At 37.9% G+C, this 21,045-nt stretch overlaps 1 protein-coding gene across 1 annotated transcript in view; it reads right to left on the reverse strand.

Moving 5' to 3' along the window:
* The window catches only part of IL31RA (interleukin 31 receptor A), a 52,121-nt gene extending 31,330 nt beyond the window's left edge, over positions 1-20,791 (reverse strand). The window contains exons 1-4 of the mRNA XM_004744641.3: positions 20,710-20,791; positions 11,112-11,229; positions 7,637-7,818; positions 5,159-5,310 (exon numbers count right to left, since the gene is read on the reverse strand). Of these exons, the coding sequence (XP_004744698.2) occupies positions 5,159-5,310; positions 7,637-7,818; positions 11,112-11,229; positions 20,710-20,767 (510 nt within the window). The 5' untranslated portion in view covers positions 20,768-20,791. The remainder of the gene's footprint in view (positions 1-5,158; positions 5,311-7,636; positions 7,819-11,111; positions 11,230-20,709) is intronic.
* Between the last annotated feature and the right edge of the window lie 254 nt (positions 20,792-21,045).

Raw genomic sequence — 21,045 nt, forward strand, 5'->3', positions numbered from 1 at the left:
TTTTATCTTTCCATTTTTCTTCTCCATTCCCCAATCATTTCAGAACTAGAAGCACTATACCTCGAGTTTTAAAAAATATAATTTTCATAAATAAACTTCCACGCATGCCTGGGAATCATTTGTGCCTGAGCAGATGTGAGTCACCCCACGAACCACCACCCTCCCCATTTCCTCTCTCTGTGCTTGGAAGGCAGAGATCCCTGCCCCTGGACTGGACGTGAATGAGTAGTCTTGTTGTTCTGGAAAATACAAGGTGGAGTCCTAGGACCCAGGCAACCCAGTCTCAGTTTCAAAACAGAAGATGACTCCAACACCTAGATATAAGGCCTTACATAACAGTAGGCAACAGAGACCTTCCTTAGTGGCATCATGTTCAAACTCAGGTCATGGACAAGGCCTCAAAAGTTAAGTGACCATGGATTACCTCAGGGTTTGTTATGAGCAGAACTGGGATCAGAACACAGATTTCATCCCTCCTAGACCCTTTCCCTTTACCTAAATTTTCCACAGCAAATTGTTGGTCTTTGGGTGACCAGCAGGGCTGCCAAGGATCTCAGCAGCCTGGATGCATGCATTCATTTTGACATTCTTTTGTGGTATGGAGAGAGAGGTAAATAAATCACTTCTCCTTTCTAGACCTCAGTATCTTCACTAGTAAAATGAACACATTGCTGTATATAGTCTCTAAAGTCCCTTCTGAATCCAATTTTCCAAGGGAAACTAAAAATTCAGAGACTTGTTTTTGAGCATGATCACTGTTGCTGCAATAAGAACTTTCAGCTGTTGGATTATATTAACTCATATTGAATTAATGAATGAATGAATTAATTAATTAATATGTATATAACAGCTGTGAAATAAGTATAGAATGATAGGTGTTAGGCCTAAAGGACACTGGGCAAAATGACAAAGTGTATATGTGGCAAAAAGCTGAGCATCCCAGCTGCAAATGGACACTTGTGAGCTCCCAGCCTAGTAAGATGGTGCTGGGAAAAGGATGTAGGAGCCAAAGGTGAGGATCGTTTCATGCTGAATCCAAAGTTCCGTGAGCTCCCTCCTCCAGTCACCCCTGGAAATGTTGCAATGGCAGAACAGGGTCACTGGGACAACCCATCCTCTCCAGGAGAGTAGCCTCTGCAGCTTAAGCCTAGTTATAGGGCCCAGGAGAAACCAGATTAAGATCTTTGGGAGAAAGGCAACCACATGGTGACTTCCATACATGAATCAAAATGAAAACCATACTCATCTACAAAGTAAGTACAAGGAAGTCTAATAAAGTTCTGTTTTCCTTTTATGCTCTTTTAAATAATAATATTCTTTTAAAACGATCTTTTGAAGTTTTCTTCCTGCTTTACTAGCCTCCTTAAGCACATGCTTGGCTTGTGTGTTGGGGGTCCTCGCATTCACTCTCAGAAAGCTCTGTTTAATGTAACTATGTAAGAATGTTCTTTTCAGCCCTACTGCTAAAGCAAAAAAAAAAAAAAAAAAAAAAAAAAAAAAAAAAAAAAAGAAAGAAAGAAAGAGAGAGAGAAAGAAAGACAGAAATTCTTCTCAGTCTTTCAGTGTGCCTGCCTGGAAGGCTTTTTTTAGTTTGGCTTTTTTGTCTGGACAAGTGCATTTGGTCCTTACAGGGTCCAGAACAAACTGATCCTCCTTATATGGGCTTAACTAAAACTTTCCCAGCTCAACACAGACAATGGGCTCCTAATAAAACACTAATTAACTTCATCAGGTTTGTTTCTAACAATCTGTACTTTGTGCCAAATCCTAGCTTGCCTAAAGTGTTTATGTTTTAAAAGATGAGTCAAAAGTGTTGGTACAAAGCCCAAGCCTAAATCAAACTCTCAAAACAGTCTTGAGATCTTTGGCAGAGTGCTTAAATGGCTGGGACTTATACGGGCAGAAGCTCCTTAGAACAGGCAACAGGAAGATGGTCTGGAGGTTGCTAAAATATGGTCAAATGAGTGACAACCTAGGGTCAGATAACCTGGGCTCGGGTTTGCAACCTACAAAACTTGTAGTCTTGGACAGGTGATTTAAGCTCTCTACATCACAATTTCCTAATCTGTAAAAGGAAAAATAGTGATGCCTCATTGACAAGATAAATGTAAGTATTAAATAGTCTGGAGTATAAGAAAGTGGTTTGCAACCCATATAGCATCATACAAATGTAAGTCTTGCTATATGGCCATATGGGTTTTTTTTTTTCACAGTCTAATGCACAGAGAGATAACTTTAAATGACTGTGCTGAGGGTTAAGTGCAGTGACAGAGGAGGAGCACCTAGCTCAGGTTCTCAGGAGGAAATCCGTCAGAACTGAGTTATGAAGCATGAACAGATTCAGCAAAGTTTGGGAAAGGGTGAGAGGTGCAAAAATGAGACAGAATAGTGAAACAACATGACATAAGGGAAGCTAGCAATTGAGAACTACTAGAGAATCAAGGACAGGATAATGATGAGGTTGGAGGAATTGATAAGCAGCAGGTCTTGGGGGGTTAAACATTTGGACCTTTTTCCATGGAAAAGTTGGGTTGGTGTAATTGCATTTAGAACTGATTTTGTCTGAAAACTGAAAGGAGAAAGATACTAAATACACATTCCACTTTCCCTCTCATTTCCTTCACAAGAGCAGGAGAGAGGACCTCTCATCTCAGGGACTAGAAGGGATAAAGCAAAGAAGAGTGCAGATGTGGGTGGGTTTGCCAAAGAAGGGTCCTAGAGGATGCTGTATGCTCCGGTAGTTTACACCTGCTGATCTCACTTAGTGTTGTTGTCCATGGCTCAGTAATTTTCTAGAGGAACAGAGATCTTGGTTTATTTTTCCTGTTGAATCCTATCTCAGCAGCCATAGGACTCTGGGCTCAGACAAAGAGAATAAACTCAAGGGCACACCACCCTAGCAAGTCCTCATGTTTACTTAGACTATAACATGTAATGTAAGGAAGATGAGTTTATGCTCTGCCAGGAATTGCCTTGTCTAGAGTTCCCTTCTATGTTTCCCAAAACTACAAATTAATAAGTCTTATGTTACATGTAGTCAAGTACTAGTAGAATGATTCCAGAGCTGGCATAGAAAGGATGCTGAGAAAAGGAGTGGACATCATTGTTTCTCTTGTGTTAAATACAAGACAAGTGAAACTTAACCAACTTTCTTTTCTGAAAGGGTTCTAGGTTAAAAGACAATGCAATAGATAAAGTATCTTTGAATTCCAGCAAAGGAGAATCAAGCAATAGTGTCATGGACAAGTTGGAAAAAGATGGGCTAAATGATTATGGTGGTAATTAAGTATATTCACAGAAACCTGGATAAATGGCCACACTCAAAGAAAAAGCGGTTGCTATCTCTGAGTAGTCTCTATCCCTGTGGCAAAACATAGTAGTCCTATGTTTTGCCACAGGGCTCTGACATAGTCACAGATTGACAGATCTGTTTTTCTTAACTATCAGATAAAGATATAGAAATAAGAGTGATCCAAGCCAAAGATATTACAAAGTTAGAAAGTAAAAAGTTAAATGTATGTTTTGGGTGATAGAATAAAGACTCTAAATTGGCTGAAATGATGGGTATAACCAACATGAAGAAATACAACAAGAATAAATAAAACACCTACACTTACCTTAATAAACAAGTTATAAGATAGTAGACATGTGTTTTCCTAGAAAATCTTGTGTGTGGGGGGGAAAGTCGTGAAGATTAAACTGATTTAACTGGCTAGGAGATAATTAAGAGTCAATAATATTTAGTGGTTACAAAAACAAACTTGATATAATTTCAGGTTTCATTGATGGAGATATGGGAATACCCTTTAAACTTTGAGGTTAGAAACGATTTAAGATATAAGACTTTATGGATAAAAGAAAAGATTGAGAAAATTTGATAATATTAAAATTAAGAAGTTCTGCTTCAAAATAACCATTAGAAGAGTTAAAAGGCAAACCATTAGTCAGAAGTGTTTGCAACACACATAACAAACAAAAAACCCATAAATAAAATATATAAGAAGATTGGGAGGGAGACAAACTGTAAGTGACTCTTAATCTCACAAAACAAACTGAGGGTTGCTGGGGGGAGGGGGGGTTGGGAGAAGGGGGGTGGGGTTATGGACATTGGGAAGGGTATGTGCTATGGTGAGTGCTGTGAAGTGTGTAAACCTGGCGATTCACAGACCTGTACCCTGGGGGATAAAAATATATGTTTATAAAATAAAAAATTTTAAAAAAAAGAAAAAAAATATAAGAAACTCCTACAAGTCAATTTAAAACTCAGACCACCCACTAGAAGAAAAAAAACGTGCAAAAACTTAAATCAACATTTCACAAAGAAGGACTCCAAATAGCCAATAAACACCTGAGAAGGTAAATGAGCTCATTAAAAGTCAGGTAAATGCAAATTAAAGCCATGATTCTTCTGTGTTTATATAATGGAGTACTACACAACAATGAAAATATGAAAATATATAAACTCCAGGATTATATAACATGGATGAATCTTAAAAGTACAATATTGAAAGAAGCCAAATATTTACAAAACACAAAATATATGGATTCCCATTATGTAATGTCTCAAACTATGTTGTTTGGGGATGCAGGTTTAAATGGCCAATCCATAAGAAAAAGTGAAGAAGTATTTACCATGAAAAATCAAAATAAAAGCTCGAGGGACATATGGCAATTATCTTCAGGAAAGGACGGCCGGGGACCTTGGCATGCTTTTTGGGACCTCACTGGTTTTTAACATAAGGGCTTACTTAATAATAATTTATTAAATGTAATATTTAGGTTTTGTTCACTTTTCTAAATATGTCATATATCACAATTTTATAAAAGTTTGAAAAAATAAAACAGGAAATGGCCAAGCTATAGAATCTCTGGCCACCAACACATCTAGACATAAATCAGAGCAGAATGCAAAAGTAAATTTCTAACTTTTTAATTAGTGATGCTTATTAAAGTGTGCTCAGAATGCAAGATGCCTACAGTGAAACACTTATACATTCTAAAAGGCTGAAAAGGGAAACTGGGATGAAAAGTATCTATTGTCTGTCTTCCATTTTTAAGGTAGAAAATGGGGGGAGAAATGATTCCAGGTCAAAAAAAGGCTATCAATAATGTTCTTCTCTGGGCCCTCTAATAGAAACATCATAATGGCATAACTTACCCAGCGGGCACTATTTACTGTTCTGAATCGAAGAGTATATTTTAAAGTAGATGAAAGAGGAGCCAACACAGGCCTTATCCATTTTATTTGAAGCATTCGTTTGATGCCCAAAACTGATTGCACACTGAAAATCTCAGGTGGTTCAATTTTCACTGAAAATAAAAATCATCATAAATTTTCTCATATATGCAAGAAGATCAGAAAATGCTAGTAACATCCATCTAAAACTGAAAAAAAGAAATCTAGAAAGGAAATGATAATGCATATTTCGTAACTGGCTATATGCAGATGGCGTTGGGAAGGCAGGGCAAAAGGAATGGTGCCACGCCTGTTTATCCCACCCCTGCCCCACCACCAAAAAAAGAATGGCCAGTGAGGAGAAGATACATTTCTGTGACTTTTCTGCAAATGCACCTTTTACTGATTCGTTCAGATCTTATGCCAAGAAGAAAGGAGGTCAAAAGAAGAGATCACACAATTAGAAAATGGGCTGTTTCCCTTATCTCCACTTCCTTCAACCTCTCTTTGCTCAACCCCCAAAAGTGTCCAGTAGAAAGCATCTCTCACTTCCCTTGATTGTTACAAACATTATCACTCAAAATCTTTCTCTTTCAAAATACATAATATTTTTCTGGTTTTAAAAGTAGCATGGCAAAAAATTGCCAATTTTTTTTTAATATGGAAAAATAAAAGAAAAAGTTTAAATTAGGGGTGCCTGGGTGGCTTAGTCGTTAAACATCTGCCTTCAGCTCAGGTCATGATCCCAGGTTCCTGTGAACAAGCCCTGCATTGGACTCCCTGCTTAGCGGGAAGCCTGCTTCTCCCTCTCCCATACCCTCTGCTTGTGTTCCCTCTATTGCTGTGTTTCTTTCTATCAAATAAATAAATAAACCCTTAAAAAAAAAAAAAGAAAAATTTAAATCCTCCATAATGCCATAAACCAGAGCCACTGTAACGTTCTGGTGTATTTCCAGGCTTTTTTCTATATAAGTATTTGTGTATTTTTTAACCAAAATTAATATTATGTTAAATAAAACCGTTGTCTTCTTAAATAAGACTATTCAATCAGCATATATCCTCTCGCATTAGAAATTCTAAAAACAATGATTTTAACAAGATTGGAGGATATAAAATTAATATACAGAAATCTGTTGCACTTCTATACATTAGTAATGAAGTAGGAGAAAGACAAATTAAGAAAACAATCCCCCTTGCAATTGCATCAAAAAGAATAAAATGCCTAGGAATACATATAAACAACGAAATGAAAGACCTGTATTCTGAAAACTATAAGACACTGATAAAAGAAATTGAAGACAAGACTAACAACTGAAAAGATATATCATGTTCATGGATTGGACGAATTATAATGTTCTAAATGCCCATACTACCCAAAACAAAATACAGATTCAATGCAATCCTTATCAAAATAACAACACTTTTCACAGAACTAGAAAAAAATACTAAAATATGTATGGAACCACAAAAGACCCCAAATAACCAAATCAATCTTGAAAAAACAAGAATAAAGCTAAAGGTATCATAATCCAAGACTTCACACTATAGTAATCAAAACAATATAGCACAGGCATAAAAACAGATACATAGATCAGTGGAACAGAATAGAGAATCCAGAAAGAAACACAAACTTATATCATTGATTAATATATAACAAAAAAGGCAAGAATATACAATGGGGAAAAGACAGTCTCTTCAATAAATGGCTGGGAAAACTAGATAGCTACATGCAAAAGAATGAAACTGGACCATTTTCTCACACCGTGTATAAAAATAAAATCAACATGGGTTAAAGACTTAAATGTGAGACCTGAAACCATAAAACTCCTAAAGAAAACAAAGCAATCTCTTGGACATTGGCCTTAGCAACATTTTTCTAGATACGTCTCTTCAGGCAAGGGAAATAAAAGCAAAAACAAACAAACTATTGGATTTCATCAAAATAAAAAGCTTTTGCACAGTGAAGAAAATCATCAACAAAATGAAAAGGCAATTTACTGAATGGGTAAAGACATTTATTTGCAAATGATATATCCAATTACGGACTAATATGCAAAACATATAAAGAACTCATACAACTCAAAACCAAAAAAACACACACAATTTGAATTTAAAAATGGGCAGAAGACCTGAATAGACATTTTCCAAAGATAAAAAGAAGACCAAAAGATACATGCAAAGATGCACAACATCACTCATAATTGGAGAAATGCAAATCAAAACCACAAAGAGATATCACCTCATACCAGTGAGAATGAGTAGTATCAAAAAGACAGGAAATATCAAGCATTAGTGAGGAAGTGGAGAGAAAGGAACCCTCATACATATCCATAACCCTTGGTATACCTACTATCTCCTTGAGCTTTGAGTTTACTTTTATGTTTACATCTCTTCTGAGAAAAAGAGGGGAGGGGTTATCTTTTAATAATAGAGCATATAGGAATAAAAAATGATACTTACTTATGGTATCTAAGTTCCAATGTGTTATATCAGAATTAATTATACCATCTGCATTTTGAGCTTCCACTTGAATGGTGTAATTATCTGGGTTTGTTATTGTTGGAGGAAAAAAGGAGCAAGAAGCATGATTTCCCCTTGTAGAATTATCAGTTGGGCAAATATCACTTTTGTATCCATAAGAGCTTTGAAGGAAAAACCAATTCAACATGAGTTTAGTACAGTAGTTTGGAAACAAAGCCATACTTAATATATTAAGCATGTGTTTATTAGTTTCACTCTGGGTTTCTCTTGAGGACTATATCATCTCAAATATGATGCTCCTTTCTCCAAATTCCTTCCTCATCTCTTCCAAGGAGAGATCAAAGTTACCCGTTTCTTGCCTGAGATGTTATGAGCCATAGAGACTTCCTTGGAACTCTGTAAGTCCAGCAAAATCTATGCTTGTAATACATTTCCTATTGGTAAGGAATACTGACTAGGATCCTGAAAACACCCAATTCTAGCCTTGAGAAATTATCCTTAAAAGAAAAATAAAATCAAAGAGGATTTGTTAAATAAACTATGATAGATACATAAATAGAATTAAAATAGTTTTTAATAAATCAAGTAACTGATATGGAAAGATGCCCATACTCCTATTGGTGGTGAAAGGAAAAAAAAAAGGATGTGTATTATGTACATAATAATCACATTTATATAAACTTATATATTTATATAACCATTCTCAGAGGTGTCTGAAAAGTATTCATCAAAATGTTAAAATTTTACCTCTGGTGGTGGAATTCAAGTGATTTTTTTTACACTCTTTATATTTTTCAGATAGAATTTTTATCACCGCCATACATTATTTTCAGAAAACTCATTAAATTTTTTCTCCCTGGGCATAAAGATAACTTAAATCCTACCAAGCTATAACTTAATGAAGATAAGTACAAAGATTGGTAGGAATCCAATGGGTGGGTACAGCCCTAGTCCCCATGGCTGGGGGATGATGATATAAGAGATGAAATAGGCAGGGAACATCCTACTTTGCAAGATGCCAATGTTCGATGGGGCTGGGCGCAATGGAGCAAAGCTTAAATGTACAGAAGCATGGAATCTTGAAAGTAGAAAAGACTTTAAAGGCTTTCTGCTATTGTTGAGCAGTGCAAAAACAGCCTCCAGAGTACTGTTGGGTCATGGTTCCAAGCACAAGCTCTGGAAGCCAACCAGGTTTGAATTCTGTGCCTTGGGTAAGTTTCCTAACCTCTCTGTGCCTGAGTTTTCTCATCTCTAAAATGAAAGTAGTATTGTACCTATGACATAGCACTGTTATGAGGATGAAATGGGCTCATATGCATAAAGTTCTTTTAAAATATCAGCCACTGGATCTAACAATGAAATGTTACTATCATTGTTATGAGTACTATCACTGTAGCTGAATATATTTGCCTTTATTAATGCTGTAACCTCTAAGAAATAACCTTTCTTCCCTTTCTGCATCTCAAGGGCTCTTTCATACCTCAGTTCAAAAGTCACTCCCTCCCTGAAGGCATCCCAAGTCTCCTTATTCTTTCTCAAGGAAAAATCCATTCCTATCATTTCTGAGCATCAGTACATTTTGTTCATACCAAAGACCCACCACCATCTATTCTCAGGGTTGACCATCCACAAGAAATGCTCCCTTTCTACCTGGAAGAGATATTCTTAGTGATAAAATTACAAAACTACAAACCAGTCTGGGAGTCCTGGAGAGCCCAGCAGGCCTGGGGCCAACTACGGGGTGTATACAGACCTGAGAACACCCTGGTGTGAGGCACCATCTGACTTCAGCTCAGGTCAAGATCTTAGGCTCCTGGGACAGAGCCTCATGTTGAACTCCCCGCTCAACAGGGAGTGTGCTTGCCCCTTTCCTTCCCACCCCTGCCTCTACCTTGCCCTTCCCCTGCCCATGTTCTCCCTGTCTCTTTCTTAAATGAATAAATAAAATCTGAAGAAGAAAGAAAAAAAAGTACACTCAGGTATTTCCTACTTGTACAGGACCAATGGGTGAGAATAATGATAATCCATAGGGAGTGATGGAAGGAGGGGGGATGACTCCTTAAGAGAAAAATAGGAGTACACTTATTGAGGTTTTCAGATTTACATTCTACTGGTACTTTCTATTCAACACTGGGCCTCGAACAAGTAAGTCTGAGAGAAGGTAAGACACTTGGACCATGGATTAGTCGGCCTTTATCACTCTGATCTTCAGAACCAGGGCTTAGCAAACTAGGCCTGCTGACCAAATACAGCCCATCTTTTCTTCTTGTAAGGCACAGAGACTAAGAACACATTTTACATTTTTAAATGGTTGGGGAAAATACTTTGTGGTGCGTGAAAATTATATGAAATTCAAATTTCAGTGTTCACAGATAAAGTTTTATTGAACAGTCTGGTCCCTTGGTTTACATACTGTGTCTGTGGCAGCTTTCCTGCAACAATAGTAGTTTTCAGTAGTTTCAAAGAAATCCAGTCTCCTCTAGGCCTAAAATATTTACTTGTCTGTCCCTTCATAGGAAAAGTTTCCTGCTCTCTATTTTAAATCATCTCCAAGATAGAACACAGATACATGAGTACTGCAAAGAATAGTGTTTGCTTTTTTCCTTTTCTTCTACTGTAAAGCATGAAGTAGACTTCCCTGATAACACTAGTTACCAATTTTCAAGGAGTGGGGGAAAAAACATATATGAGATCTTTTATTTAAAAACAAAACAAAAAGTTGGAATTACAGGCTCTCTTTCTGAAATGGAAAAAGTTTAAAGATCATCTTTCAATATTTCCTAACATGGGTTTCCTTATTCTTAGGGAACATGAAGAAAATAAAGTGTTTCATGAGCTATTTTCAAAATTTCAAAAAATTCCCTGCCCATAGTCACTAAAACATCTAGCTTTTGGCTAAGATTATAATAAAAATTTTCAAATTTTTATTCTAATAGGGTTAGAATAAAAAGGGATGCTTGAGATAGTGAAAATTTTGGGAATCACTGTCCTGGTGTAGTATTGTTTGACAGGGGTCACACAACAAATTAGTGGCAGACTGAGAGAAATGTGTCTCCCAGTTATGGGTTTATAACCCCACTTACTATAACTGAGTTCATGAAGAATGAACAGTTTTATGGCACATTCTGGAAAGAGGACAAATATAGCTGAATACAGTAAATAGATTTTTTCACTGTGCTTATAACTGGTGACTACTCTCAGCCAAGTTAGTGCCTCTCGGAGGAGGTAATCATGAAGCTACATCTTCCCCCTCCCACCGCCATACTATGACCATACTGTCACATGACTATAGCAGCCAAGATGTCATCCTAGACACTGGACACAAATAGGGGTCAACCAGAAGCTGTAATGAAGAAAACCTTTCATTTCATAAGTGACTCAAATCATGAGTGACCCAGGAGCCTCTACCTCCTTCCCTTACTCCCACTGATAGCACACAAGCTCCCATACTTACTAAGTTCTCTTTACTTTGTACCATGTATAACTGACTTCTTTCTCTGGACTCCAGGTGCAAGTAAAATTTTCCTCATAGTAAAAGACACACGAAATGTTTTCAGGCTTAGCAGGCAGAACTAGATAAACAAACAAACAAATACATACATACATAAATATATAAGTACACACACACACACACACCCAACACAATCATTTCATGAAAATAGGCAGGTCAAAAGCTGGTCTTTTTTGGTTAGTTGATACATACAATAGATTCTCCCATTCATGGCCAAGGAAAGAATCTAACTCCCTTTCTTCAATTATTCCCCTTGAAGAACTACATTTCTACCTTTAAAAAAACACTTTTTACATTCTTAATCAAGAGCGACATTTGAGAAGCAAAAATCTTTAAAATGCCAGGCAAATATAAAGTGTTAGTAAAATACTAAGTAAAGCATCAAATGATGGAACCAGTCTGGGTAACTGGGCAGTGGATGGTATGTGGAAAAGAGAAAAACACAAAATGTTCAACTATGCCACACTTCAACCTTATGAGCAGATGCTTAACTGACTGAGCCACCCAGGTGCCCCTACAACTGCCCCCATCCTTGAAGCACCCATTAGTCATCAGTGCAGTCAGATTTTCTATCTTGTGCTGCCGGGAAGATGGCAGAGTAGGAAGACCCTAACCTCACCTCGTTCCACAGATACTACTAGGTAACATTCATATCAGTTTGAATATTCCAGAAAAAGAACCGAAGACTAAAAGAGCAAACCCCGCAAACAAAGGTAGAGAAAAGGCAGAGATGTGATTTGAGACCTAAGGGGATCATGGCCATCCACAAACAGGAGGGAGCTGAGAGTATAGTGAAGGCAAGAAACAGACAATCACACTGGGCACTCAAAATGGGGAAAACAAACCCCCATAACATTTGACTTTGAAAACAAGAGGGGCCTGATGTTGTGAGTTACAAACAGTAGGACTCGATGCCTGGAATTCTTAAAATAAGGTGTTTGGCTCTAGAAGAGCTCTGCGGGCCTTAGGAAGCGGAGTCCTCACCCTTAAAGAGACAGCATAACAAGAAACCTGAGCAGATACAGTGGAGAATCAGCAGTTTGAAAACCACTGGGTGGCAGGGGCTCCTGTGTGGATCATTTGGTTGGGTATCTGCCTCTTAATATCAGCTTAGGTCATGATCCCAGAGTTGTAGGATCAAGCCCTGTGTCTGGCTCTGCACTCAGCACAGAGTCTGCTTCAGATTCCCTCTCTCCTTTTCCTCAGCCCCTCCCCTGACTTGCATACTCTATAAAAAAACAAACAATAAATAAACAAATAAAATCTTATTAAAAAAAGAAAGACAGAAAATCACTGGTGGCAAATGAGAGGGAGAGTGATTTACTTATTACTGGGAGTGTCTTGGAGAGCTAGGGATCTCAGAAAGACTCCTCCAGCATCAAAGGAGTTGGTATGCACCATTTCCCACCCCTGCCGCCCAGCATAAACACATAGCAATCTGTGGGAACCAGCACTTTCCCCACATTTCCTATTTAACTTGCTTGCCCTAAGCCCCTACCCCATGCTTCAATGTATCTGCCTTGTCCAGCCACACTTGCCTCAGCCCCAGCAATGCAGAGCCCTCCCACAGAAGATCAATACAAACCTTACCAGCATTGCCTCTCCTGACCTGTGTCTTTTGCAAAGCCTAGGTCTTGGTGGTGGTAGGCTCTGCAAAAGCCTGAGGCTTTGTTAAAAGGGCAAGACCATCCCACATGCCCTTTACAGATCCACTAAGGCTGGCCAGTACCAACAGCAGCTCCAGGTCTCAATTAGCAAGCAGACCAGAGTGTACCTTGTTTAAATACAAGCCACAACTGCGGGGAACCAACTACTACACACAACAGGCAAAGAGAGTCACTATAGACAACTGAACTGAAGCAAAAAGAGACAAGAACATAAGACACATGCAACCTCCAGAGGAAAAACTCCCTGAAGGGCTAGGTCCTGGGGAACAGGGGACATTGCAATGCAGGGTACTTCAGGATCTCGTCTTCCTAAAGTCATTACCTTCAACAGCAGGAGACATAGCTGACTTATCTTGCATATGAAACAGACACAGTTACCAAAAAATGAGATAATAGAGAAATATATCCAAGTGAAAGAATAGGACCAAACCAGAGCAAGAGACCTAAGCAAAACAGACATAAGTAATATGCCTGATAGAGAACTTAAAGAATGATCATAAAGATATTCACTGGACTGGAGAAAAGGATAGAGGACATAAGTAAGACACTTAACAAAGAGATAAAAACGAATCAGAGATAAAGACCACCACAGATGAAATTAAAAATACACTTGACAGAATAAGTAGCAGGCTAGATGAAACAGAGAAATAATGACCTAGAAGACAGGGTAATAGTAACCAAACTGAGCAAATGAGGGGGGGGGAAATATGAAAATTGAGAACAGTCTGAGGGAACTCAGTGACTCAATCAAGTATGAAAACACTCACATTATCGGAAGTCCAGAGGAAGAAAAGAGAGGGGGTAAAACATTTATCTGAAGAAATAAGAGCTGAAAACTTCCAAGAGACACAGAGTGCCCTTTGCAGATCCAAGAGGCACAGAGACCCACATGGAGCATTCACATATTAGGCCACAAGACAAGTCTCAAGAAATTCAAAAAGATTGAAATCATAGATAGCATTCATTTTTTTCTGACCACAACACTATGAAACCAGAAGTCAACCACAGGAAAAAATCTGGAAAGACCACAAATTCACAGAGGTTAAACAACATGCTACTAAACAATGAATGAATCAAAAAAGAAATCAAAAGTAGAAATAAAAGATTCCCTGGTGGGGCGCCTGGGTGGCTCAGTGGGTTAAGCCACTGCTTTCAACTTGGGTCATGATCTCAGGGTCCTGGGATTAAGTCCCGCATCGGGCTCTCTGCTCAGCAGGGAGACTACTTTCCCTCTCTCTCTCTCTGCTTACCTCTCTGCCTACTTGTAATTTCTCTGTCAAATAAATAAATGAAATCTTAAAAAAAAAAAGGGGGGGGCGCCTGGGTGGCTCAGTGGGTTAAGCTGCTGCCTTCAGCTCAGGTCATGATCTCGGGGTCCCGGGATCGAGTCCCGCATCGGGCTCTCTGCTCAGCAGGGAGCCTGCTTCCTCCTCTCTCTCTCTCTGCCTCTCTGCCTACTTGTGATCTCTGTCTGTCAAATAAATAAATAAAATTAAAAAAAAAAAGATTCCCTAGAAACAAATGAAAATGAAAAGAGAATGGTTCAAATCTTTGAGACTTGGCAAAAGTGGTTCAAGAGGAAGTTTATAGTAATACAGGCTTACTTCAAGAAGCAAAAGAAAAAAAAGACTCAAATAAACAACCTAACCTTATACCAGGAGCTAGAAAAGAACAAACAAAACCACAAACCAGCAGGAGGAAAGAAATAATAAAGATTAGAACAGAAATAAATGATGTAGAAACTAAAAAACAATAGAACAGATCAATGACCAGGAGCTGGTTCTTTGAAAAGATCAAAAAAACTGATAAACCTCTAGCCAGACTCATTAAAAAGAGAGAGATAGGGCCCAACTAAATAAAATCACAAATATAAAAGGGGAAATAACAACCAGAAAGACAAACAAATGTGAGAGAATGCTGTGAAAAATTACATGACCCAAAATGGACAACCTAGAAGAAATGGATAAATTCCTAGAAATATAAAGCTACCAAAACTGAAAAAGGAAGAAATAGAAAATCTGAACAGATCCATTAGTAGAAAGGAAATCGAGTTAGTACTCAATAAATTCCCAACAAACAAAAGTCCAGGACCAGACAGCTTCACAGGCAAATTCTACCAAACATATAAAGAAGATTTAATATATATTCTTTGCAAACTATTCCAAAAAATAAAAGAGGAAGGAAAATTTCTAAATTCATTCCATGAAGCCAGCGTTATCCTGATACCAAAACCAGATGAAGACTCTACCAAAAAAGAATGCTACAAGCCAATATCTCTGAGGAATATAGATCCAAAAATCCTTAGCAAAACACTAGGAAGCTGGTGTTTTAATGATACATTAAAAGAAATTGTTCACTGTGGTCAAGTGGGATTTATTCCAGGGTTGCAAGGGTAGTTTAATATTCTCAAATAAATCAGTGTGATATATCACACCTATAAAACAAATGATAAAAAAATATGATCATTTCAATAGATGCAGAAAAACCATTTAACAAAGTATAAAAGTATAACCCATTCATTTAAAAAAAAAAAAACCCTCAACAAAATAGGGATAGAGGGAACATACCTCAATATAACAAATGCCTTATATGAAAAACCCACAGCTGGGGTGCCTGGGTGGCTCAGTTGGTTAAATGTCTGCCTTCTGCTCAGGTCATGATCCCAGGGTCCTAGGATCCAGCCCCAGGTCAAGCTATCTGTTCAGCAGGGAGCCTCCTTTTCCCACTCTCTCTGCCCCTCTGCCTGCTTGTGCTTGCTTTCTGTCTCTCTCAAATAAATTTTAAAAATCTTTAAAAAAAAAAGAAAGAAAGAAAAACCCACAGCCAACATCAGAGTAATGGGAAAAAAATGAAACCATTTCCCCCAAGATCAGAAACAAGACAAGGATGTCCACTCTCACCACTTTTATTCAACATAGTACTGGAAGTCCTAGCCACAGCAAGCAGACAACAAAAAGAAATAAAAGGCATCCAAATTGGTAAGGAAGAAGCAGAACTTTCACTATTTGCAGATGACATGATATTATATATAGAAAATGCTTAAGACTACACCAAAAAACTACTGGAACTGATAAATTAATTCATTAAAGCCTCAGGATACAAAATCAACATACAGAAATCTGTTGATTTAATATATTTAATAAAGCTACTAATAGTGAAGTAGCAGAAAGAGAAATTAAGAAAGCAATTCCATTTACAATTGCACCAAAAATAATAAAATACCTAGGAATAAATTTAACCAAAGAGATGAAAGACCTATACTCTAAAAACTATAAGACACTGATGGAAGAAATTGAAGATGACACAAAAAAATGGAAAGACGTTCTATGCTTAGAGACTGGAAGAAAAAAATACTACCCAAAGCAATATATACAGTTAATGCAATCCCTATAAAAATACCAGCAGTATTTTTCACAGAACTAGAACAAACAATCCTAAAATTTGTATGGAACCACAAAGACCCCAAAGGGTCAAAGCAGTTTTGTTTGAAAAGGAAAAACAAAGCTGGAAGCATCACAATTTCATACTACAAAGTTGCAGTAATCAAAACAGTATAGTACTAGCACAAAAATCAGAATAGAAAAGAAAACCTAAGGATAAATCCACAATTATGTGGTCAATTATTCTTCAACAAAGCAGGAACAAATACTCAATGAAACAAAGATATTCTCTTCAACAAATGGTGTTGGGAAAGCTAGACAGAAGCAAAAGAGATAAACTGGATCACTTTCTTACACCATACACAAAAATAAATTCAAAATGGATGAAAGGCCTACATGTGAGACCTGAAACCATAAAAATCCTAGAAGTGAGCCAGGTAGTAATTTCTCCAACATCAGCCATAGCAACATTTTTCTAAATAAAGGTCCTGAAGCAAGGGAAATAAAAGCAAAAACAAACTATTGGGACTTCACCAAAATAAAATTCTTCTGCATAGCAAAGGAAACAAGCAACAAAACCAAAAGACAACCAAGGGGATGGGAGAAAATATTTGCAAATGACATCTCTGATAAAGGGTTATTACCCAAAATATAAAAAGAGCTGACATAACTCATACAAAAAACCCAAATAATCCAATTTAAAAATGAACAGAAGACAGACAGATATGTCTCCAAAGAAGACATCCAGATGGCCAACCAACACATGAAGAGATGCTCAACTTCACTTATCATCACACCTGTCAGAAGGGTTAAAATCAAAACCACAAGAAAGTGTTAAGTTTTGGTAAGGAATTTGGAGAAAAAGGAATCCTTTTGCACTGTTGGTGGAAATGTAAACTGGGAATGCCACTATGGAAAACAGTATGGAGTTTCCCCAAAAAGTTAAAAATAGAACTACCCTACAATCCAGTAATCACACTATGAGGCATTTACCCCCCCAAAATACAAAACACTAATTTAAAAGTATACATGCACCCCTATGTTTATTGCAGCATTATTTATAATAGTCAAGATATGAGAGCAGCCCAAATGTTCAATGATAGATGAATGGATAAGGAATATGTTATACACACACACACACACACACACAAACACACACACACACACACACACACACACACACACACACAGGAATATTATTCAACCATAAGAAAGAATGAAATCTTGTCATTTGCAACAACATGGATGGAGCTAGAGAGTATAATGTTAAGCAAAGTAAGTCAGAGAAAGGCAAATACCATATGCTTTCACTCATATGTGGAATTTAAGAAACAAAACAAATGAGCAAAGGGAAAAAAGAGAGAGGCAAACCAAGAAACAAACTCTTAGAAAATAAACTAATGATTCTAGAGAGGAGGTAGACAGGGGATGGGTGAAATAGATGATGGGGTTTAAGGAGAAACTTATGATGAACACTGGGTGATGTACTGATGTGTTGAATCACTATACTGTTCCCCTGAAACTAATATAACACTGTATGTTCACTACATAGGAATTAGATTAAAATAATTTTTAAAAAATTCCAGATTAACAAATTCCACACTTCACACTGCCAGCAGGAATATGCAAAACCCGACAAGGTGGTGAACCAAAGGTCAGCCCATAATATCCCCAGAGGAACAACCTTCACACTTAGCAACTCTCTGCCTCCATGACTCAGAAATGATGGCAGTGGGCTCATGTGTGTGTTTTTATTTACACATTGGTTGCTCTTTAGTCCTTTGGACAAGTTTGTTTGTTTATTTTTAATATTCATTGAATATTACCTTGCCCCTTACTTCACTTCACGCATTTCACTTAGACCCATCACACCAGGATTTCAAAGTTAAGCCTTTGTTGGAGAATGAGGAAACAAGAAGTTTTTTCTTGTATCCCCAGAATATTCTTTCGTCTTGTGTTATTCTCATTCTGGCCTCCTACAGTCATATTTTATTTCCTTTTCATTCTTACTTTGCCTTGCATTGGCTGGATTCAGAACCAGCCACAAAAACCAATGTAGAAACAGATCCTTATGGATCCAAACACACCCTGGTAAAAACTCAGTGACTTTACTTTCCCAGTCTTCCCTGAATACCTCCCTTCACTCCTTCAGAAGCTGTAATTAACATATAGAAGAGCCATAAGTCAGAAAAGGAATCAAACATCTGGCTCCCAGAATCAGAACCATCTGGTTCCCCAGGTATCAGGAAAAGAGAAAATGGTTTTAAAAATGATTTTCCAGGGGCGCCTGGGGGCTCAGTCATTAAGCATCTGCCTTGACTCAGGCCATGACCCCAGGGTCCTGGGATAGAGCCCCACATCAAATCCCGCATCAAACAAACAAACAAAAAACAAAACAAAACAAAAACTAGTTTATTTATTTTTTTAAGATTTTATTTATTTATTGACAGAGAGAAATCACAAGTAGATGGAGAGGCAGGCAGAGAGAGAGAGAGGGAAGCAGGCTCCCTGCTGAGCAGAGAGCCCGATGCGGGACTCGATCCCAGGACCCTGAGATCATGACCTGAGCCAAAGGCAGCGGCTTAACCCACTGAGCCACCCAGGCGCCCCCAAAAACTAGTTTACTAATGCATGCAGTGCATATCATTCAGGAGAAACCTCAATGAAAAGTAATTAGAAGAGGTGGTTAGATCTTGGGTTCACATAGCATCTTAACAAAAATACAATAAATTTGTGCAGACCAAACAAGACAAAGGAAAAGGAATTTAACTTTCCGAGGGTAGGAAACTACAAGAAGGTAAACATGTATGGGAAACTAAGGCAGCAAGCTTCATTTTTGCATCTGTTAATTCTCCTCTGCCTCTACAACAAAATAATCCCCATGTCAAAGTAGCATATTTTGGAATGAAATATTTTAATCCCTTACTCTAGAACACATTTGTGATAAATAAAATGTACATTCAGTAGTATTTCTAGTGCTCATCAATATCTCCCCTTCTTGGACATGCAGCAAGATCTTACTTTCTTGCCTCCTTGAAATCAGGCATGGCCATGTGAGAGGATCATTTAAGTTGTGGTGCATGATTCTCCTTTCTCTCCTTCTTCTGTTCCTGCACACCCTGCAAATCCATGCTGAGATGATAGCATGTTAGGGTGGCAGAGCCTTCATTACCCTGGGCTCCTGCTTACCTCTAATGGACATACAGAGTTTGCTGTTTTAAACAATGAGATATGGGGCTTGCTTATTCTTGCAGCATGAACAACTTTCCCTGACTAATGTAAAAAATAGTCTGCTCCGAATATCCAGGATTCTAAGACTTGGGAGAAGAATTCATTTTATCAGTAGTTTTCTCTCTTCATGTGTTCTCATGACCTTAACACTCTAGAGTACATGCCAGTACTCTTGGGTCTTTATAAAACTCCTAAGGACCACGGTATATCCCAGGGGGCTACAAGGCAGTCCATGCCAGAGGAGAGGTCTGGAAGATGTTATCTGTGAGTTACGACTACCTCTTGGTCACCCCCAATTACTACATGTTACAGTTTCAATTATATATGCTCAAATTCATACGTTGAAGCCCCAACCCCCACTGCCTCAGAAAGTGACTCTATTTGGAGATAAGGTTTTTAAGGTTTTAGTTACCATTGAGACCATAAGGTTTTAGTTACCATTGAGACCATTAGTTACCACCTACCATTAAAGTAGGCCCTAATCCAATCCAACCGGTGTTCTTATAAGAGAAGGAGATTAAGACACACAGAGGGAATGACCATACAAAGAGGAAACAAGAAGAATGCTATTTATGCCCCAAGGAGAGAGGTGTCAGGAAATCAACTCCATGGGCACCTTGATCTTGGACTTCCAGCCTCCAGGACTATGAAAAAATAGTTTAAGCCGCTCAATATGTAAGAATGAGAGCCCCAGCAAACTGGTACATGACATGATGCCTTCTCTACATTCCCAGTACCCACTCCCCAATTTCCCTCTCTGGTCCTAATTCTTTTAAATATAAGATGCAATCAAAGTAATGGATAATAAATCTGCAAGGCCCATAGTCTTAAGTTGTCCCACAGTCTTAAGGTGGAACATTGTAAAATGTGTTATGTCATCATTTCCCTTTATATCCTTGGAAATTATTGAAAATACTGTGGTTATATATTTTTGTTTTTATGTGTGTGTTTTTCATGAAACGACTGTTCCTATCATAAAAACTATTGAGATAAGAACTTACTACCACTCTAACACAGTGGATCTTGGCCTTTTGGGGTGTCATATCTGAAACTATGATAGGCCATCTTGCCAATTTGCACACACATATGTATACATCAACATGCACGCACCAATCCACAGAAATTCAGGGAGTTCACAAATCCCCTGTTGTTCATCCACATATGCCCAAGGTCCAGGAGTCCCTTTGCACTCCAACTCACAGTTCTTGTCCAAAGAATTTAGTAAGAATCATATAATCCATAAAAGGGCACCTGTCAACTTACCTGCCAGGCTGGATTTGCAGAGTAGAAGGAGCAGCCACAGTGCCCACACCCCCATCATCCCCAAGTTAATGCAGGCAGGCTGAGGAGAGAACTGAAAACGTCATCAGTCAGGATTTCCTATCTCTTTTAAATAACTCCATTCTTAGTGACAAACAGATTCTGGGGGTTTTAAGGGAGAGTCTTTGGTTTTTTGGTTGTTTTTTTTTCTGACTTTCTTTTTAATTTATATTTTTTGTCTTTCATCACATGGATCCCTTCACAATTTCTTCATCAGCCCCAGTCAACATTTAATTTACCCAAAATTCATTCCACTATGTAACACGAAAAGTACACTAG

This window comes from Mustela putorius, unplaced genomic scaffold (assembly GCF_011764305.1).
Source record: "Mustela putorius furo isolate JIRA1106 unplaced genomic scaffold, ASM1176430v1.1 tig00000145_pilon_pilon_pilon, whole genome shotgun sequence".
Classification (NCBI taxonomy): Eukaryota; Metazoa; Chordata; class Mammalia; order Carnivora; family Mustelidae; genus Mustela; species Mustela putorius.